Source organism: Pagrus pagrus (genome assembly GCF_965226575.1).
Source record: "Pagrus pagrus genome assembly, chromosome: 1".
Taxonomy (NCBI): Eukaryota; Metazoa; Chordata; class Actinopteri; order Spariformes; family Sparidae; genus Pagrus; species Pagrus pagrus.
Genome location: NC_140185.1, coordinates 1266594 through 1289987, shown reverse-complemented (window position 1 = coordinate 1289987; position 23394 = coordinate 1266594). Strand labels below are relative to the sequence as shown.

At 41.4% G+C, this 23394-nt stretch overlaps 1 protein-coding gene across 2 annotated transcripts in view; it reads left to right on the top strand.

Moving 5' to 3' along the window:
- adamtsl3 (ADAMTS-like 3) overlaps positions 1-23394 on the top strand; it is a 432074-nt gene that overhangs the window by 34454 nt on the left and 374226 nt on the right. The window contains exon 3 of one of the 2 annotated variants that reach the window (XM_084353770.1): positions 18804-18923. The exons of the other annotated variant lie outside the window; for it this stretch is intronic. Coding sequence (XP_084209896.1) covers positions 18804-18923 — 120 coding nt within the window. The remainder of the gene's footprint in view (positions 1-18803; positions 18924-23394) is intronic. 2 annotated transcript variants of the gene reach the window in all.

Genomic DNA, 23394 nt, shown 5'->3' with positions numbered 1-23394 from the left:
ACGCGGGGGCGTGATATCCCATACTATATGTGTTGTACCGAGTGAATCGACTGAAAGGGAACCATTGCTTGTGTGTTTAAACATACTTGGCCAATAAAGTTCCGTAATCTGATCAGCTATTAATATTTTCAGTTGATAATAAAAAAAAAATGTGTCTCTATTTTGAGGAAGACCTTTGTGGGCAATATGACAATATAGACCATCAATAGAGTGTCGGTATACAATGAGACCCTCACCCATGAATAATTCCTTCTTCTTGTATTGTTTTTCTTTCATCCTCTATGAGTCTTTTGGCATTTTAGACACCCTGTTATTTATCTATATCCAGTACCATAATGCTCAGGTAACCCAGATTTTCAGTTTTCTCCAACATCTAGTTTGTAGCTCTCCAGCTCTGCAACTTTGTTCCTTTTGGACTGAAGACCACTCTCTCAGAGAGACCTGTTTATCTCTCATTCACACACACACATACAGTGCACACACCTCCAAGCTCAGGGTCAGTGCCAGCTCTGGTATTTCAGCTAAAGGTGAGGAGTGAAAAGATCACTGTATGTATGTCTCCACACACCACATAAACTGCAGTGAGCTAGCCTCTGCACCCCTCACATTTACTGCATACATGCTTCATGTGTGTGTGTGTTTGTGTGTGTGTGTGTATGTGTCTGCAGATAGAGAGTCGGCTGAAAAGCTCTTTCATACACATGGACAGTATGGCCATTCACTTCAGGCTGTCAGCTCTGTTTCTCCTCTGCTGTGGGGCTCTGCCAATCAGCTGGCTTGATTCCTCATCCTCTAATTTTTCTATTTATTCCTCCCTTCTCTCTTTTCTTCTGTCTTGCTATTTTCTTTGGAAACTTAATTCCCCTCTTGCCTGAGCTGTGTTTGTTGTCTGATGAGCAGTAAAAGCTCTCCAGGCCTCCTTTATTGAGGCCTAACCTCCTCAGACCTCTCTATAACTACATATTATGGGTGACGCACCATTAAACCTGCTCTGTCCCCTGATGGCCGCACATCTCGTTACAGCCTGCTGTTCGTGGGGAGCCTCAAATGACATCCATCAGTACTTTGATGGTGGCAAGAGACATAGTTTGATTTATCTGATATGTCTTCTTAAATCTGCATCACTGACATTTATTCTGCTTTGACTCCTGGGTGTGGATCACACACAATTTCATTTATAATGTAGCAGTAATTGTAATTCAAAAATGGGTTCTCACAATTGCTTTGACACAAAAGACAAAACTTCAGAGAACAAGCCCCTGCATTAAGGGTGGGTAATATGGTGTCAATACCATGATATAGACTACGCAGATATTTTGCCATCCCAGTGACACAGTAGTATCTATCTCTTTAGTATGTTTGGGTGTATTAGACAGTTGTGGTTACAAATCAATGAACAGGACTTGTAGATGGTAGTATTGATTTTTATGTGACTTTTTGGGTCAGTGTTAATGGTTTTTAATTGTTATGGATTAACCTAGAGCCTCTGTCTGGTTATCTGATAACAATCTCTCCACAAGATCTACAGAAAATGTATCATATCACTATATGTTTCTCTATGTATTTTATTAAATGTAATTTCCAAATACAAAGAACACATAACATGGACTCCACCATACAGGGTCTGACAAAGGAAATAGATCCCCTTTTCCAAAAATGGTGGGACGCTGTCTTGAATGTAAATAAAAAGCCCATGTAGTAATCTCCTTTATACATTCTTGTGTCTCACAAAGTGTTAAACCTCGCCCTATCCTTGCTTGTGAATGACTGAGCCTTTCGAGGATGCCCCTTTGATACCTAATAATGATTCGCTCACCTGTTACAAATGAACCTGTTGGAATGTTTCAAACAGGTGTTTTTAGAGCATTACACAACTTTCACTGTCTTGTTGTCTGTTGTCTAGTTGCTCCTGTCCCAACGTGTGCTGCCGTCAAATTTACAATAAGAAGATATTTAAATTGTTATATTTATTGCAAAATTGCAATATGGCTAAGTGCAATAATCAAATCACAAGATGCTTGATAAATAGGGATGCACCGATTGCCATTTTTTGGGCCGATTCGGATTTCCATTTTTTCATGGAGTTTGACCTGCCGATACCGATTTTAGCCGATTCTGATTTCATTTTTTCAAACCACTTTACAGCACACAAATTTATTTTCTATCTTTTCTTTAATAGAACATTTCAACATAGAAATACAATCAACTTTTCAGTAATGTAATGTCTGTTAAAAGAAATGGAACAGGTGAACAGACAAATTCTTCAAGTCTGCAGTGTGGGACATTCACACACTACTAAATGCACTGTGATCGCTATAAAACTTCTTTTCACATCTTACTCAAAAGGCATATTTGGAAAACTAAACTTCTGTATGAAAACAGATGTAAGAGGTAATGGCAATAAAAGAATATATATAAATCACAAATAAAAATAAAATAAATATAGCCTGGCAGCATAAAGATATTTCTCAAAACACACACAAAGGCCTATTGCAATCACTTGTACATCAATGGCAAGTTTTTCTTCGAAAACAGAAGCATTTCTGCCTTGTCACCAGTTAGTCTGTTTCTTTTCTCATCTGCCACATTTCCAGCCAGGCTAAACAAGCGCTCACTGTCAACGCTTGTACATGCTGCAGAGAGGTAAGCCCGGGCAAGTGGAGCAAGCGCAGGGAAACGATCCTTGTTGTTCCTCCAGTAGTTCAACGCATTGTCACTTCTGCCAATGGGCGCTTCTGACAGGTAGCTCTGTACTTGCACAGACACGGGGCTGGCCAGTTGTTAATCCAACTCCGTATTCTCTTTGAGGATCTCTTCATGAACTGAAACCAGTAAGCTACGTGGCTTTTTGGCAGATGCTTCCTCTGGGTCAGATCCAGGATCTTGGACCATGGATGCTTCAGCAGCAGGTTCCTCTGTTGTGTGTCTGGTCTCCCTCTGCAGTACAGTCAGAAGCTCCTGTTTCACTTAATCCTTTACTTCACTGGAGAAGTAGCGATTCTTGTACCTTTAACACACAAAATAAAAATAATATTTTTTGTTTCAGAATCAGATATTAACAGGCTATATGCTAGGCCTATGTAAATTCATTAATTCATTTGTCAATAAAATATGCTTAATAAATACATAAATAAAAGTATAAATGAATAAAAAACCAACCTGGGGTCAAGAACTGTTGCCAGTGTGTAAAGGGGCTCCTTCTCGATGTCACTAAACCTTCTCCGTACTGCCTCCAACAAGGTGGCTTTTGTAGTGCCCACTCTGAAGTCTGTGTCGGCTCTTTTCTCCAAAAAACGTTTCAGCGCGGTGATGGCTGGAATGACGTCTGCAGCTGTTGCTGTCAATGAACTTATTTCCTTTGTAAGTTCTTCGAAAGGAGCGAGGAGAGTGATCACGTTCTCAATTAACCCCCACTGGTGCGTAGTGAGAGTGACAGATAGCTCATGCTCCATAGTGAAAGCCCCTAACGCACGTCTCTGCTCAATCAGCGATTCCAGCATATAGAAAGTGCTGTTCCATCTTGTGGTGACATCTTGCTGCAGGCATTTCCTCGGTTGGCCGAGCTGATCCTGGATACCATGAAGTAGGGAGTAAGCCTGTGGTGAGTGTTTAAAATGCCTGATCATTTTCCTCACAGTTCTCACCGTGTCAATGATGCCTCGTTGGGACAGCAGACCCTCGTTCACTGCTAACTGTAATGTGTGCGCCATGCAAGGCAAACTTGCCAAGCTGGCGTCCTTCAGTGCTTTGACCATGTTCCTCGCATTGTCTCGCTACACCACATGAACCCTGCTCCTGTTGATAGTCCAATGTTGTAACATTCTTTCGAAGGTAATGGCCAGATTGGCAGCAGTGTGGGACCCGAAAATCTCTTGACATTGTAGCATGACTTGATGTAGTTGGAAATCATCATCCACCCACTGTGCAGTTAGGCTGAGCATGGACATCAGGCTCACAGTTGACGTCCAAATGTCAGTTGTAAAACTGATCGCTGAGTTGGGATTGGCATGTAAGATGCTGCGAGTGTGGCTTGACACATTGTTGAACAGTTCTTTAAGTGCAACATCTGAGAAATACCGTCGACTCGGTATGACATATTTTGGGCTCAGATAGTTAATGAGATTTCTGAATCACATATTTTCAACTTTGGAAAACGGTTGGTCATCAAGTGCAATAAACTCCATTATTTTTCTAGTTAAGCCTTTATTTTTTTCCTGGTTCATATAAGCTAGCAGAGGAGGATGACTTGTCTCAGTGCTAGCTGTAGCTTGGCGTTTACCTTTAGCCCCTGAGTGTTGGCCTTTGCTAGCTTCGTCAAACTTTGCAAACTCCGCTGGGTGATGTTGTTTCAAGTGTCGGATGAGATTGGTTGTGCCAAAAGTTTTTGGTGTTGTCCCTCCACGCCCAACTTTGTCCTTGCAGGTGTTGCATATTTTATACTTATTGTCTTCTTCACTCACGCTGAAGAATTTCCATACAGCTGACATGTTGTAATCCGCGAGGTCTACTCTATGACATGTGCGTGCACGTGTGGTGCTGATGCTGCGCGATGTGATCATGCGGCGCGCGAGTGCATTAAGACCGGCATAAAATTGGCATATCTCTGACTGATCTGCCGGTCGCCGGTCATGGCCAATTACGTGAAAATCGGCCAGTTCCGGTCACCAGCCGATCAATCGGTGCATCCCTATTGATAAATGTAAAAATGTGTGATAAAACAGCATTACAGTGAAGTACTGTAGTGCAGGAGAGATGATGTGGCCTACAAAGGACAAAGGTCACATCAGCATGATTTTAATAGTTTTCTGTGAACCTGAGGATTGTGAATTATACCTGGGAAAAATACTGAACCCCAAACTGCTCCTGATAGCTGTAGCATTAACTTAACTGGTCCAGGTGTGATGATGGCACATGACCAGACTGTCAGATAGGCAGATAGTCGTGTGACTTCAGCACTCCATTCTTTACCCCATAAGTCAAATCTCGACAAGGAGAAATGTAGGGAGTGCTCACACCAGGGCTAACCAATAGTTAAAAAATTCAGACTCCTACTTGGTTAACTGGCTGTTAGACTGGGGGTATTTTAATGATATTCCAGTCCATCCAAACAAATGTAGCATCGATCAAATAAGTGTGGATAGCTAGATACTCATATTTAATACAAATTTGATGTACAGTATGTCAAGGATGTAGCTGATTAATTAATTAATAAACATTAATTCAATGATACGATTCATTGCTGGACACTATACAGTATTTCATGTCCATTTTTGTTGGTGCCTTATGCTGTGATGCCACACCATTTATGACTGAGAAGTGTATGTCTGTTAAGTGTGAAATGCTGATCAGTAGTGGCAAAATACTACAGAAACCCTTAGTCATGGCATCTTGATAACTTCAGAGCAGTTGAACAAGTTGTTGCTTTCATTCGTCTCATGGCTGTGACTGTTAGTCCCACATGAGAGTAAGGCTGCATCAGACTGCTCTGTATTCACTTTAACCACTCAGTATTCCTGTGACCTGCAGTGTCGCTCTGATAAGATTTTCTGGAAGGTTTGCTTAGAGCTTAAAGTGGATCACAATAAGGGAGTTAGGGCCAACTTGGCCTCCATTAATCTGAAATTTCTCCAGCACCCACTATCCACTGTGTTTTATTTATAGTGCTCTCCTAGGTTCTGATATCTTCACGTATGTCTTAATTAGCTGAAGAGGCGAGCTGTGTCATGTTACATTTAAAGTGCAATAGATGTTGCAGACTAGGCCTGGGCGATAAAATAATAGCAATATGTATCAGCGATAGACACGTCATTGATAGCTAATTGAATCATTGAGGCTAACTGCCCCCTCTCAGACACAGTCTGACCAGCCTCACAACAACACTGCTCTCCAAACACCAATCAGAGTAAAGCAAATTATAACACAATGTAAAGAAACCTACCTGGAACATTGAAAGAAGAAACTAAAAGCCAAAGTAGATCAGAATGTTATCTAGCCCTAAAAAGAGATTATGAATGAGCAGAATATCTCCCTACTGTCAGAGATAGAAAGCAGAGACAGATCCTCACCAAGTACAGGCTCAGTGACCACAACCTGACAATCCAAGCAGGAAGACACAAACAATCATGGCAACCAAAAGAAAACAGAACATGTGGTCACTGCTCGACAGGTGAGGTTGAGACAGAGATGCGCTTTCTCCTACAATGTAAAACATTCAACGAAACGAGGAACATTTATTTTAATAAGTTAAATTCGGTAATCTCAGACTTCAAAGAGCTGAACTATGGAAAGCCGTTTTAGTCATAATGAAATAAATTAATAAATTAATAAATAAATAAATAATGCCATGAAATGAGTCCCAAATTAAATAAATAGGTTGATAAATAGACATAAATTAAATATAAATACATAGATTAATTTATATTTTTATTTTTAAAACATTTTTTTTATTTTTTTCAGGAGACTTTTATTTCCTAACGCCTCATTTATTTATTTCCTGATACTTTTATTTCCTAATGTCACATTTATTTATTTATGGGGACTTTTATTTCATAACGTCACATATAATTATTTCCGGGGAATTTATTTTATAACGTCACATTTATTTATTTATTGGGACTTTTATTTCATAACGTCACATTTATTTATTTCCGGGGAATTTATTTTATAACGTCACATTTATTTATTTATTGGGACTTTTATTTCATAACGTCACATTTATTTATTTCCGGGGAATTTATTTTATAACATCACATTTATTTATTTGTGGGGAATTTATTTCATAACGTCACATTTATTTCACTGCTCTTTTATTTCATGCTGCAATATTCAAATGAGGGGGCGGGGTTATCTGTACCCTTTCAGAATAAAACAACTGTCACCCCGGAGCTATGCTCTCCTTGAGTGACAGCATAGAACAAAACATAGTATCAGCAGATAATATTTTAGCTAATGTTGCTGACTTCGCAGAGATTCTTTGGAGGATAAGTGCTCTTCATGATATAGAGGTGGATGGGGATATTATGAACATTTTGCACAACATTGAGCAAAATGTTGGAGATGCCCAGGGGCAGGCAGTCACACCAGGTGCTGGACGACCGCCTTTGGACATCCCAAGCGGAATGCTGACAACCTTTGTGTTGTCTGGACTGTCAGCCCGAAGAATTGCGGAGCTTTTTGGTGTGTCGTCCAGCACCATTCAGAGGAGACTGGCTGATGGAGGCCTAAGGTAAGCAAACTTGGAAAACAACTACACATAGATAGGCTACTACTTATAAAATTCACGATAAACGTAAAAGCGAATGAGCAGCATATAGTAGTCCTTAGTAGTCCTTAACTGGCCGTCGTAAAAATCACTTCGTGGAGAGTTTAAGGCCGCTATAAAAGTTGTAGGTAGACAAAAGTGAGCTATTTATATTTTCTTATGATAACATTAAACATTTACACAGCTAACAGTGACGAAAATGATTAAAATACTGTAATTAGCGCGGGCATTCACGAACGTTTGTTTGACGTTGCCAAGGAGATCTATGTCAAATCTCGCGAGAGTGTGTTGTTGAGACAGAGACAAAGTTCATTATCTTCTGAATTGTCCGTCTGAAAATTGCCATTTTCGTGTCAAACTGTTCAGAAGAGATGTGTCTTGTGACAAATGAGTCCAATATTTACTATGGGGCGAAGTGACTAACTTCGCTAGCATCCGCTGTAGCATCCTAGCCACGTAAATGTAATGCATTATGCCACCACGACCAATCACGATGTGCCACGTCATCACAAATCGTCGCCAAATCATCGCCCCGGACAAATCTGGCAGCCCAGACACATTTGGTACCTACAGCGGCCTTAAACTCTCCACAAAGTGATTTTTACGACGGCCAGTTAAGGACTACTAAGGACTACTACATGCTGCTCATTCGCTTTTACGTTTATTGTGAATTTTTTGACACACCAAAAATCTCCGCAATTCTTCGGGCTGACAGTCCAGACAACACAAAGGTTGTCAGCATTCCGCTTGGGATGTCCAAAGGCGGTCGTCCAGCACCTGGTGTGACTGCCTGCCCCTGGGCATCTCCAACATGAACACGGTGCTCAATGTTGTGCAAAATGTTCATAATATCCCCATCCACCTCTATATCATGAAGAGCACTTATCCTCCCAAGAATCTCCGCAAAGTCAGCAACATTAGCTAAAATATTATCTGCTGATACTATGTTTTGTTCTATGCTGTCACTCAAGAAGGGCATAGCACCCCGGAGCTCATCTATGTCCTCCATGTCCTCCACCGTGAGCACCGGCTCCCGGTCTCCAAATCTGACAGTTGTTTTATTCTGAAAGGGTACAGATAACCCCGCCCCCTCATTTGAATATTGCAGCATGAAATAAAAGAGCAGTGAAATAAATGTGACGTTATGAAATAAATTCCCCACAAATAAATAAATGTGACGTTATGAAGTAAATTCCCCACAAATAAATAAATGTGACGTTATAAAATACATTCCCCGGAAATAAATAAATGTGACGTTATGAAATAAAAGTCCCAATAAATAAATAAATGTGACGTTGGGAAATAAAAGTATCAGGAAATAAATAAATGAGGCGTTAGGAAATAAAAGTCTCCTGAAAAAAATTTAAAATTTGTTTTAAAAATAAAAATATAAATTAATCTATGTATTTATATTTAATTTATGTCTATTTATCAACCTATTTATTTAATTTGGGACTCATTTCATGGCATTATTTATTAATTTAGTAATTTATTAATTTATTTCATTATGACTAAAACGGCTTTCCATACTGAACGACATATCAAAATTAAAAATACTCCTGGGAGAAGGAGACAGGGCATACCTTGCTGCCCAATATGTGTCAACATGCCACAACCTGAGGGACAGTGAGTGACTGACACACACACACACACACACCCACACACACACACACATTTGATAAAATGTTCGATAGTTTCATAGTTAGTTTAAGTTCGATAGTTTTCGGTAGTAGCTTCTCTTTTGGTCTGATATGGCGGCCTGCGAGCAGCAGCTGTGCCAGCAAACACAATGACCCATGTGTCCCATCTCATGCTGCTCCTCTCAGTAGCCCTTTTCACACAGAGTTGCCACATTTAAAGAATTTCCCCTTGTGGGATGAAAATAGTATAATAAAATAAGATAAAAATAAAAAAAATTATCGGCACAGTGGAGGTTCGCCAATTCTCTGCCGCTATTTGTTCACACAGAACCAAGCAGCTCCGGTGTAAAGAAGAACCAGCGTGTAATTCACACAGAAAGCCGGCGCTGCAGCTCCAAAAGAGGTGTGACGGTACGTGTCATGATGATGACGTTGGTGTGTTTTTTTCAACGTGTTTCCCCCGGTGTCCTCCTGTGAATTTAAACATGTACCTGCTGACTGTTTATAATCATATGGATGCTGTTATAATGTGTTGTGACTGAGATCCTGACCCACCACCATGCATCCTGGAAAGTGACAAAGTTATGTTTTTCACTCTAAATTACATAATTACATAATCGCCATCAGTAAACAGGACGCTGTCTGACTCTTTCACTTGCGGGGAGAGATACTGTTTTCTGGCAGAAAGTTCACTGAAGTCTTGGTCGGGAGGGCTGACCGTCGCGGTGATCAAACACTTGGTGAGTTAAAGTTTTTTGCCGGGGACAGACGCTGTTTTTCGGGCAGAAATGTGATGAAGAGTCGGTCGGACAGATACTTCTCCACGTATTTTTTTCCTCACATAAGTTGCCAAAGACACGACCAGTTACTAAGTTACTGTTGTTTGGTCCTGTAACGTTGCTTTGTGCGACATTTCTCTATATTTTGTTGAGTGAAGGATCTGTTTAGTTATCAGACTGTCAGATCGACACATCCCACTCCGCGCCGCTGGCTTATCCATTCACACAGGTTTGGTTCGCCAATACTGCGCCTCTGATACTACCTCCAGAGGCGCATCAGAGGTGCAGCAAAATTTCACCCCCTACCGCATCTGAGACTTTCACACAGAGGAGGATGCGGAGAATTGGCGCAGGATCCCCGCACTCAAAGGGCAGTGTGAATGGGGCTAGTGTCACACTCCTCTAAACAGCGCTTTGTTAGCACATCCTAATCCATCCTCTCGCACATATTCTTTTCTTTTTCTTCCTTGTTTCATAGCTCCAAATTAGCGCACAAACAACAGGACTACCCGGACTGCGACATTCCCATGTAATGTCTTGTGTCTGTGATCTTGTAATGTGTGACCCCCTGTCACTGATCAGTCATGTGGTGTGCACAGCACAACGACTGCAAGACTCACGATAACAAGACTAGTGTGAACAGAACAGCAGTATAGATCTGCAGACTTTGAAAGTTGTATCCTGTGTCCAAGGCTTTAAACAGAAGCACAATAGCTTGTCTGGCAAAAAGTGAATGGTAATGGTCTGGTATATATACTGCAGGGCTCATGGGAAAAGTGGAAACAGGTGTCACGTATGGTTTGGAAAAGGGGCAGGGCAAGATCTGAAATGACAGAGTTTTGACAGGTAAAGTCAAGAGGTCATTTGCTGCCAAATAACATCCAAGACTTTCTGTAAGTGCAAATCAGGCCCGGACTGGCCATAGGGAGAACCGGGAGTATTCCCGAAGCGCCGGCCTATGATTGGCCTGCTGGCCTGCGTCTCTCTCTCTTTCTCTCTTTTTTTTTTTTTTTTAACAGGCTGCTGGTCAGCCGGCGTCGCGGCTATCTGACTTTTTTTTCTAAGTCAGAGAGGCAGGCCAGGCCAATCAGAGGCCACTCAGGCCAGTAGCATGTGAGGAGGACAAGACGATTAGTTTGTTTCGATTAACACCCGCCCCAACAGTCCGTATCAACCACACTCACAGCGTGTGGAGGAAGGGGTGTGTGGCGTGTGTCTGGTACCTGCTGCGGTGTGTGTGTGTGTGTAGCGAGCGGACCGGGAGAGGAGATGAGGCTTCGTCGATGATGGACCCTAACCCGGGTAAAAAAAAGAGGAAAGGCGGTGCCGAGAGGGAGAGAGAGAAGAAAAAGAAAGGCGCTGGAGGATGACGCGGCCAAATGCCTAAAATTTACTAATTTACCCCCCCCCCAAAAAAGCTAAGTTATCTAAAAAAAACACTGGTTCTTGTCAGGGTCCTTGAGGCTGTACACTTTTACACAGTGTAAATATGTAGCCTACTAGGCCCTGCCTTTGAAATTAAAATAAGGCTTGGGATTTTAAAATCACAGATTTACAAGCCACTTTTTTATTTTATTTACTGCGTTTGAAATTATTTATTTGTGCAACAAACTGGATATAATCTTACTTAGTTGTCTTTGTTTATTAGGTTATATTGTAGGTTGTGGTTCATTAGTAGGTACAGAGTCATTTCTACAGTAGAGCAACAACATGCAACAAGTTGCAGACATATGAACACCACCAGGCGCTGCCATTTGACATAAATGGCTCTCATTTGTAATAATAGCTGTCTTGGCACTACAGCATTATTCTATTAAGCGCTAGTGTTGTTGAATTTTTCTGTCTGTTGCTGACTTGCTGTTATGTATCCCAGCCCAAACATGAAAGCTATGTATTCCAACATTAGATTTAGGTTGGGGTTCATTAGTATTCCCCGGTATGATAATTAGAGCCTATATAAGATATTAGTCAATATTATGTGATTGCTTATTAGGAACTATGCTCTCGGACTGTATTATACATTGCATATATGTGTCTGTCAGTGCGTGCGTGCATGAGTTCTGTGAACATGTGTTCGAAGGCTGTCCCTTCATAGCTGATTAATTGTTTGATTTGGACTTAGTTGTCTTTGTTTATTAGGTTATATTGTAGGCTACACATAAAAAATATGTGCCAGTGAGGCAGTTGATATTCTACATGACATGACTTTTTATGTATAGCTGTAACCTTGGCACTACTTATTATGTAAAACCTTTATTCTTTTCTATTAAGTGTGTTAGTGGATTTTGCTGAGGATTGTTGTGTTACTGTATTTACCAGCCCAAACATAAAAGTTACTGTATATTCCAACCTTAGATTGTACAATAGGTCCCATGTGTGGACTTCTATTTGGAATGCACCGTGTGTGTGTGTGTGTGTGTGTGTGTGTGTGTGTGTGTGTGTGTGTGTATGTGTGTGTGTGTGTGTGTGTGTGTGTGTGCGTGTGTGTGTGTGTGTGTGGGCAAGGCCAGGGTGGCCTGGTTACATGACTGACTCCTGGCCTGAAAAAGTCTCCCAGTCCGGCCCTGGTGCAAATGGTGAACTTGTGAAGTCTTTACCACGCCAGTTAATCTGGGCTACCCCATTGAAAGTTTTCCCCTTTGGTCCAGGGAGATTGTAGGTTAACAAGGTGTTTACATTCGTCATTGGGAGGTGCATGCAGGTTGAACACAGCAACCTGCTGTTTGTTTCCCCAGTAAACTTTTGGTTTCATGTCTGGGACATTTCCTATCCCCTAACCAAGTAGTTCTTGAAGTTATTTAACCATGGGGACAAAGGTTACCCAACCTTAACCAGCTTACAACCCCCAACATCCCCTCTTGATGCTTGCCTTTTGTACTCGACCTTTTTACTACAATTTCTTTTAACTTTTTGACTAGACATTATGTTTCTTAGCTCAAACAATTGAGGTCATTTGCCCCACTTACATCTGTCAGTTTCTATCTGTTGAGAACAGCTCTTTCTCCTGCTTGTGTAACTACACACCCAATCAGCAGAATCTGGACTTAACCATTCATGGTTGTATCACTCCAGAGTCTGGGTTTCACACTAAGATCATCACCTGTTAACAAAAGCCCATTCATGGATATTAACATCCCTCATTAAGAATGACTTTCCACTCTTCATTTCCTCAACATAAACAGACGAAAAACTGCCCGTAGTCACAGACACACACTAATTCAAGCAAAGCAGCAGACCTGAACATGGAGAGAATAAATGTATGTTACTGTTTATTTCACTTTGTATATCTACCTTATCAAACCACTGGTGGGAGTATTAAGTCTAAATTGTAGATCCCAGCACTTGACTCTCTGAGTTAATATGGGTGGAAAAACATAGTATGTGACTGAAAATATTCTCACACTGCAAATTTCAGCACTATCGGTCAGTAGAAAACATTTTATATCACATAAGCCCTCTGTATAGACAGAAGTGGGCCTGTAAACTCCAGTGGTGGACAGGGTGTTGTGGGTCAAAATAGATCCTATATATTTAGACATGATGAGAGCAAAGCCTTTCATCCCACTCTCTCAACCTCTACAATAAAAAAAGATGATCTTACAGGAATCAGCCTTGTACACTGAGGTTTGTTTACAGGAGAGAACTGCAGAAACCACTTTTTAAAGGTTCCTAAAGTAAGTAAGTGTGTATTGTACACATAATTAATTTTAAAAGGTATTGCACCTCCATTAAAGGGTAACTCCACCGATTTTACACATTTAAGTGTGTTCACAGGTCTTATGGAGTACTACTGCATATGTGTAAAAAGTAGTATAAAGCCTTTTGTGGCTCCAAAAGGAAGCTGGATGTAATATGACAATTCCCTCCAGTGATGTCACTCAGTGGCAACGTTGCATTTTGGGTAATGTAGCCGCCAAGTTCTGAAAAGGAAGAAGAATGCATGGAATAAAAAAGGCCAGCAATGTTATAGAAGTGCACTGCTAGTTTAGTTGACTCACAGAAATAGCAACTTTTTGAAATCAGCATGTCTTTAATCAGTTTGACAAAGGCTAACAGCTGTAAACACACATAAACCTTGTTGCTAAACTGTTGCCATCAAAAATAACTTTCAACCACTCAGATCAGCTCTTGTTCTAAAGAAATGGTGGCAGACAAAAAAGCCAAGGGCAGCATATTACAAATCAGTCTCCACTCGGTGTAGGAGAATACAAATAAAAACAACTTGGTAATACATGTCTATTGACAGTGAACAACCAAAAAAGGACTGAATTGTCTAATTTCAAACTGGTGATACAGAGACATCACTCACAACTGATTGGTTAGTGTGAAACAAAACAAAAAAAAACCCTTGTACCAACAGGAAATCAATGTCAGGCTGACTTAATGAAGTGAACAGAAATGGCAGTTTAGTCTGATTATGATGGCAGGATAGCATACCTGTTTCCTACTTGAAATACAAATAGGACAGAGAAACAGCACAGATTGAGGAAGAGAAGGAGCGCTACAGTGTGTTTAGGCTCTGAATGCGCCTTAAAAAAACCTGATTTAAAAGCAATCTTTCTCCAAACATCTATTGAGTATACTTAAAAGCCCTCCTGATTTTCCCAGGAGAATTTTTTTTATTTTTTTTACACACCTTTTGTTTCTGGCACTGTTCACTCTGTATAATCCCCACAACAACTCAACAATGCCGCTAAACCTAATGTTGATTTCTGGCATGTAAGTGACGAGGAAGAGAACTGCTCACGCCCAGATTCTCCAAATATATCCACGCTCACACCTCTTTCTCAGTTAGTGAGGTATGGACAGAGAAATGGAGAATACTAAGAGAAAGACCACACCTATGCTTCCTTAAGGATGGTGCTACAGGCTACAATAAGCATTTTTAAATGGTCACAGTGGGCAGTGGCATGCACAGACTCTCTAAGGAGCAGGGGCAAAAAATGAATGCAAGCCTGTTCTTTCCTGAGAATTAAAGTAAAATTAAAACCATTTAATGTCAAATTGCTGTTGCAGTGCACTCATTATTTAGTTTATTCATACTTTAAAAGTCATCAGAATGCAGGAAACAAATTCTACTGAACTTAAATCTTTCTGGGGGAGACCCCCAGGCCCAGCGATTTTGTTTTGAAATGGTCTGTATTTCAAGGTTGGTGAGTATGACTGAGCCTCCCTCTGAGCCCTCCACAAGGCCACATATTGTATGATCAAAGATCAAGGTAACAAAAACACCCAAAAAACAGCGAGTTGATTTCGAGTGAGGATGGACTATATCAGCAGCAGCTCTGATATTGGTGGCATATATACTGTATAAGACCTACAATATATTGGTCAGCCACTGGAGCTGACAATATCTTCCATACCTCTTGATGTTAACAACCTCAAGTTCTGATTTCTAACCTATTGCACCGAAGCGTCACCAATAGCTTTAACAAGTAATCCTTCACACACTCTGTAACAGCGGCCTATTCTGGTACAGTATGTTGTCCCGTGGGATGGGGTTCGCCCTCCTCATATTATTATCCCACTATTGGCTCCTCTGAAGTAAGCCAGTGATCCAGCGTGAACCAGCCGCTGCAAGGAGCTGGCACGTTAAAGGGTGTTCAGACACTGTCCTTCCACTGGTGTGTAAACTCAATTAGGGGAACTGCTCTATGCCACACTGCATGGTTACGACTCAGTAACTTCACTACAGGACAACCTGACCTTCTGTCAGTGTGTGTGTGTGTGTGTGTGCATGTGTGTGTGTGTGTGTGTGTGTGTGTGTGTGTGTGTCTGTGTGTGTGTGTGTGTGTGAGTGGCCTGGTCTGGACATAGTCCTCTATTGGGATGAAAAATCCTGCCCCTATATGACATGACTTTGTATTTTCAGTGTCAACCCACTCATACTTTTAATACTGACCTTGATTAAAGCTGTGTATCAGAACAAACAGCTGTCAAACAAACACATTTGTAGGCTTACATAAATGTGCTATCTTCTGTTTACTGAATCAAAGAGACAGCAAAAAGCCACAGCTGTTTTCTTTAAATATACATATAAAGTAATAATTTTGATATTCATATGGAATGGAAAAACTAGTCTGCAGGGATCACTTTTATGATAGATTTATGATTGAGCCAAGGAGTAACTGAGGTTCCGCTTTAGATACGTGACTGTAACTTTGGAAGATATAATCAAATAATACAATCATAAATTATTTATATATTATTATTTATACAGCACTTTTCAAAACAAAGCTCCAAGTGTCCAGTGTGTGTGCTTCAACCATTGGATTTTGTGCCAACCAACTGAACCGGCATTTGTCAGGTTTAACATTAGGTGGAGAGAACTAGCAGCAGCTGTGGGATAGCCGATTAGCTCAGCTCCACAGGTGATGCGGTGTTTATGTCTTGAGTTGAGAGTTGTGAACACAGTGCTCTCATCAGTAATGAGTTGGTGTAGCTGCAGCTCACTGGCGTTACAAACTGCTTTTGTAGCCTGTAGCACAAAGCCTCCTTTTGATCCGCTGCTCCTGTTTGCCCTGTTAAAGTTACTGCATTATACTGTTAATACAAACTCAACACTTCCTGTACCTGTTGCGAATTAAAAGCCCTCTATCCTTTAAGTGGACAAAGGCACTTCATTGCTTTATAAGTCTTTTATTTTGAAACATTTGCAGGAAAACTCATTGTCTTGCAAGATTAATTTACATTGGCTAGCTGTCACTACTGTCATCTTTTCTCTAGTTCCACTCAGCTGAAGTCTTATTTTATTTATTTTGATGCTAAACTTCAGAATAAGAAAAGTTAAGATGAACTGTTGTGAGAAATAGAAACACAACGTGTCACAGTTGACATAATGGACTGTAATTCTGCAGTCATAAATGTTTCTCATTATGTTCCTCTTGGGAGCAGTAGAGTCATGAGTGGTTTATCAATGATCCACCGTCCTGGTCCCACTGAGGACTCGAGCAGCAGGGTTTTTTATACGCGTGACAACATTTGTCAAACAGTGACAGACAGACGTGCACACGCTGCTTCATACGCACGCAGCATCTTGTTACGCGTGACATAGTTTGCGCACGTCATTTCCGCCTACATGTGAGCGTGTGACAAAAATGTTCAATTATCTTCATGCGAGCGTTAATGCGTGCGTTCGCATAAAAACGCATGAATGTTACACGTAGTCACTACGCGTAGTGTGATTACCGGCGTGCAGCAGTCATACGCGTGAACGTGCGTGTGAACGGGGGACCATTATAAGTCAATGGGGAAACTACATTACACGTCAGGCGCTGCTTGCTGCACAGGCGTCAAAGCACGCGCGTGTGACACGTTCAGTTGATAGGTGCGCACGCATTATGACACGATTCTACCGCCATACTACGCGTAGTGACTACGCGTAACATTCATGCGTTTTTATGCGAACGCACGCACGCGCGCACGCATGAAGATAATTGAACATTTTTGTCACACGCTCACATGTAGGCGGAAATGACGTGCGCAAACTATGTCACGCGTAACAAGATGCTGCGTGCGTATGAAGCAGCGTGCGCACGTCTGTCTGTCACTGTTTGACAAATGTTGTCACGCGTTCACACACGCGTGCGGTCGCAGTTTCTGATGTGCGACCGGAAGTTGATCTGCACCGTGCGCAACACACCGCGTACGTGAACGCCTCGCGTAGTTGGCCTTTTCATTTTATTGAAGTGTCGTCAACCAGGGGAGGCAGCAGTGAGTCAGACACTGCTGCCAGCATCTCAAAAGAAGAATGAGAAGGAGGAGAAGTGTTTTTTTTGTTATATATATATGTATGTATAAAAAACGCTGCTGCTCGAGTCCTCAGTGGGACCAGGACGGTGGATCATTGATAAAAGTGCATGCTTCCCCCGCCCCTCCCAACAAAAGTCCTGGGAGTGTGTTGCAGCTATTGAGGTGCACAAACCTAACGCACCTCTCCTGCGGTCCCAGCAGTTCTCAATGAACTGATCACCTGCGGGGGGCGTGGTTAACTTACAAATGTTTGTCATTGATTTTGTGTCTTATGTGAGAAACAAAGTAAAAGAAACAGCAACAGAACACTTTCTCTGTCTTCATGGAACAAATTAATCATGTCATGTAAAAGCCTGTATGTCTGTATCTCGTATTGGATCGATGGCTCCATCTACTGGATGAACATGGAACACAGAACAACCACGCGAGGCGTCCAAGTACGCGGTGTGTTGCGCACGGTGCAGATCAACTTCCGGTCGCACATCAGAAACTGCGACCGCACGCGTGTGTGAACGCGTGACAACATTTGTCAAACAGTGACAGACAGACGTGCGCACGCTGCTTCGTACGCACGCAGCTTCTTGTTACGCGTGAAATACAGTCTGCACGTAACAACGCACGCACGCACGCACGCATAACAAAATTCTCATGCGTGCACACACCCGTTGCTGCGCATCTCTCTGGTTGTTTTGACATTGATATACCTTCATACACACACACACACACACACACACACACACACACACACACACACACACACACACACACACACACACATTGTGTCTTTCTCTGGGGATCCCTTGAAATGCCAGATGCCAGTTATTCCTATCCAGTCTCAGTGTCCAGCACAGTCTGAATCCCTGTCAGTCTAATAGTCAGTCTTCCCCTCCCTGCCTTTGGATTATGCTGATCATCCCAAAATCCAGCATTGCACATTCTGACTGCTGTGTAAAAATGACCTGAAATGAATTGAATATATTCAAATGGGGCAGAATGTATAAAGGATCAGCAGAGGGCTTTGTCATGTCGGAGCACAGCTTTTCCTCTCTGCGAGCTGAGTAGGAGGAGGGGTGAAGAAGGGTGGGGTGCCTGGCCTGTTTGGGGAGATGATTTCATAGCCTCTGTTTAGAAAACACCAGCTAGGTCCAGGTTTTAGCTTCCTAAATTAACCTGGGAGTGCCTGAGATCACATTTATTACCCATGTGTGCTTGTGTTTGTGTGTGTTACAGATGTGTTGCATGATAATGATCTGAATTTAATGTCATGCCCATGCACTTTGCCTGGATACTGATTCATCTGATTCATTGAAATTGTGTGTGCGTGTGTGTGTGTGTGCGTGCGTGCGTGCGCGTATGTTTTTGTGTTGTCAGTGTGCAGAGAGTCAGCCCCAGAGTGCAGTGTTTCTGCCAGAGTTTGCCCTCTCACCTCAGGGCAGCTTCATGGAGGATGCCACAGAAGATCAGTTTCTAACCTACAGATACGACGACCAGGTCAGTCCCACGCTCTCTGCTGTTGCTGGATCAGTATGCATTTGTGAAATGTATGATATTTTTAAGTGAAATGGCATCACTCACTGCCTCTATGTGGTTTATTAACCTACATATTTGTTTTGACATAAAGAAAACAGTCCAAATGGGAACACTGATGTCAGCTGTCACTAATCAAGTGTATGTACACATTTTACATAATGTGAAAGGCAATGAATCATGTCATCACACAGTGCTGTAAACACATACGCATGTTGCTTCTCTGACAGTAACTCAGTAACTGAAAAAAATAAAGACATGATGAACAAATTTCCCTGAGCATCACAAACACTCAACATCACTCTTTGTTTTATCAGAGCTTGGGGCATCAGGTCCAAAAAGTATGAAAAAGTGATTTCTTTCTGTTGTTACAAAGTTATGTTTTTGTTTGATGTAATGTTGCAGAGGTGGGAATCTTTGGCAATCTATCAATCAGATTTGATTGGTGTCAGAATTAAATTCTTATGTGAACTTTATTTCTTGCGTTTTTCAGCACTTATGGTACAAAGAAAATTGGCATTGTTGACACAGGACTCAAACCCTAACTGTAATCTATCCACTATCACACCAAACCATGTGATAAACCCACAGGTCGCCTACCTGGTAAAACAACACATTCTTATTCAATTGTCGTTGTCATTCTTGTTCAAGTTAGCAATAATAAATGAATTAACTAGAATGGCACTCAGTAGAGCCCCACATTCCCCTTTAATTCAGTCAGCCTCATCCAAAATCAAACTCTATAGCCCTGTATCATTGCTTCACCTAAATATTTTTTTATTTTTTGTTTAGCATGATCCATGCATTATTCCCAGAGAAATCAAGGGACACGCCCTGTCTTGCAATGTTAAAGAAAGTGAGAAAAAATTCCTCTCTCAGATAAAGTCTCTTCATCTGGACCTGTTAATTAGGTCTACTCTGGGCTGAGACCCATCCTCTATCTAGGTTTCCTGGAAATCTGTTCGGTAGTTTTTGAGTAATCCTGCTGACAAACCAACCGACCAACAATCGGACTTGGGTAAAACCATAACCTCCTTGGTGGAGGTAACAACTGAAATGTTTCATTACACGTTCAAAATAAAGGCACCAAAACCTTACTTGGTAAGGTTTAGAAAAAGCTCATAGTTTAACTTAAAATAATCGCTCGCTTTAAAACAATCACCAATGCCTGTTGTCTTCACAATGGATTTGGACCATGGCATCCTGGTTTAAAGTCCTATGACTAGGGATGTATATCGTTAGGATTTTATCGATACTGATACCGATACCGATACTCCTTATCGGTACCGATACTTATCGATACTCTTATATATATCTTGTAATTTTGTGTAAAAAATAAAAAGGGTTACAAGATGTTAAAAGATTCAACCTTTTTTTTATTACCACAAGGTCATAATAAAGCTTCAACAGAACAGACGCCATGCAATTACAAATGCTTCTCAGAAGCAAAAAGAAAACTAGGGAGATGGCAAAAACCCCTTCATGTTCAACCCAACAGACTGTAAGTACAGACAGACCCATACATCAAACAGAACAGTGTAGAGGAGGCACTTCTCCTGCCGCATTTGGCCCCAACAGTTTTTGTAAAGGAAAAGCCACATATTTACTTTCTCTGGCAGCAGCCGAGACCTCTCTGGACAGAGTGTGTCTCCAGTGGTTGAGAACACTTGTTCAGACGGCGTTGAAGAGTCCTGGACACAGAGGTAGGTGAAAGACAGCTGTGAGAGTAATGGAAGTGTGTCTGTCTTACCCCACCACCAGTGGACAGGGTCATGTTCAGTAGGAATAGGAGGAAGATCTCTGTAAACTGCAAGTTCTTTTTTCAGTCTTTCTCGAATTGTTGGTGTACTCTGCTGCTGCTGACTGAGCTGCTGTCATCTTCATTTGTCTGGCGATTGTGAATGGGGTCGTCTGCAATGTCGGCAGAGCTGTGGTAGCTGCTGCTTGGTTCATGCCGCCTACAGGATTAACGTAACATATCAGTGGTGCTAAAATCGATGCTGTAATGACTACAAACTTAACAACAAACTTACCATGACTTGACGTCGCAGAAACGAAACCAGGTGCCGCTGCCACGGCGCTGCAGTCTTTAGCATTAGCCAGGCTGCTAACTTTACTCGCTTTGGAAAAGATTGCATCGAGCCGAGTTTCCATTCACTTTGATAAAGTGATCCCAAACCTTCGAGTGCTTGGCCCTCGCCAACATGATGATTGATTAGAGTGAGCCAACGAGGCGCTGCGTCATCACCTGTCGACGGCGGCAGTGTCATAATTACGTGACAGTTGGGTAGATGTTCAAAAACCCACCGACCCAATTAGGAACCGGTACCAAAAAGTACCGGTCCTCGGTATACATCCCTACCTATGACTAGCCCCACCCTCTTCTCTGGACTAACTGTTTCTGTCTACTATGTTTGTCCTTGGATCTTGTCACTCTGGCCCCCACTCTGGTACTGCACCTTCATACATGTGTGTACATTTCACGCCTAGGTAAGGCAAACTCACACGCTGTCCTCTAGTGGATAGGTGGGTCAATGACACACTTTAGTGGTACACTGGGCTGCACAAAGACATGATTACAGATGTTTAGCTCACAGACGAGGTCGTGGTACTGAGTTCATACTTACTTAGCTCACTTGTTATTTTGTGTATAGGCCAAAGTATTTAATTCTTCATTGTTTGTGATTAATGTGCTGTGAACATCAGTGTCTTCTTAACATTATGATGTTGTATTCTTTAATGTTGAATCCTGATTCTTTTTGTTGGATTACCTCCTTTCAAAATAAATAAAGCTTTTCTAAGCCTTCTTTTTGGAGCACTTCCCAAGAACCTCAATGTCTATTGCTGTCCACTGTCCATGGTGTTTAAACCTATTTTCAGTATTGCTTGCAGGTTTTGTTTAGACTTTTGATGGTGGGAGAGCCTTTTCTTTACTATTTTACAACTGTCCCTTTAAGGTTTTAAAGGAACAGAGATATGTCAGAGACGGTCGATGTATTTAAAGAAAACACAATATAGTTTGTACACGGACACACATGCTTGCGGCACCATGTAGGTGTTTATTGTTGGTGTGGACGGCAGATGGTGTTGCCTTAGTGCAACAGAGTGGTTGAGAAGCTACAGGTTGAGTAACAGGTGGAGGGCCATAGGCTCTGTTACCTACATTGTCTTCCCCACAGCAGGCTGTATGTGCTAACTGATGCATGCTCCAGTTACTCCTTAGCAGTGTACTGCAGGTAGCAGAAATTAAGTGTCAGCAGTTCTGCTTCCTGTGTTTTTCCCACCACGGTGGCTAAGGAGGAATACGGTTTAATTTCAGTGCAACAGAATTCAAAGAGGACATGAGGGGTTCTTGCCGTTATCAGGAATTAATGGACAACCTGGAGGCCAGAACTGTCCGACCCACAGCAGAGGGGACTTTTTCTGCACTGATGACTATAATATCTGAAATGTCACAGACTGTGCAGATACACCTGACTAGAACAATGAGCTAAATAAAGTCTTCCTACCATGTAACTTATTTATTTATTCCTTAGACCTCACTTTTCCAGACTTTCAAGGTGCAGACAGATTATAAGTTGCTAAATGTGTGTTGGCCACAAGTGTTCTAAATCAGTGTGTACAAAGGGTGTCACAATTTGGATTTAGAAAAAAAAATTGATCGCAGTGAGCTTTCAGTTTCGAAATCAAAAGCAGGACCGGTGATCCGCTACTGTTCTTCTTTTTGTTTTTGTATATTTTGCTACATAAAAAAAAAATATATATATAGATCTTTCTAAATCAAGACTCAAACAATCAAGATTTTAACAGTGGTTAAAAAAAAAGGAGGAGACTAGAATTGCTTTAACGTACAGAAGCCCTTAATGGTCATGGGTCAAACATAAGATTTCCTCTGTTTTGATAAGGAGGTAACAAGTTAAATTTTTTTGGTTTTCTCGAGATCACAAGTTAATTTTCTTTGTTTATGTCATTATCACAAAATTGTGGTTTTCCCAATATCAAATCAAATCAAATCAAATTTTATTTGTATAGCCCAAATTCACAAATCACAGTTTGCCTCAGAGGGCTTTACAATCTGTACAGAGACGACACCCTCTGTCCTTCGACCCTCGATTCGAGTGAGGAAAAACTTGCCCCCAAAAAAACCCTTTTAACAGGGAAAAAAAAATGTGGAAGAAACCTCAGGAAGAGCCACAGAGGAGGGATCCCTCTCCCAGGACGGACAGACGTGCAATAGATGTCGCATGTACAGAGCAGATCAACGAGATCACAATGTATACAATTATAATGGATGGTTGACAGGAATGAAAGTACATAAAGAGGTATTACAGCAATAATAATGAAATGCACATAATGGAAATGTGACTACTAGTAATAACAGTAGTAGTGGTTAACGGTAAGGATAGTATGTAGTAATGCATTACAATAATAGCAG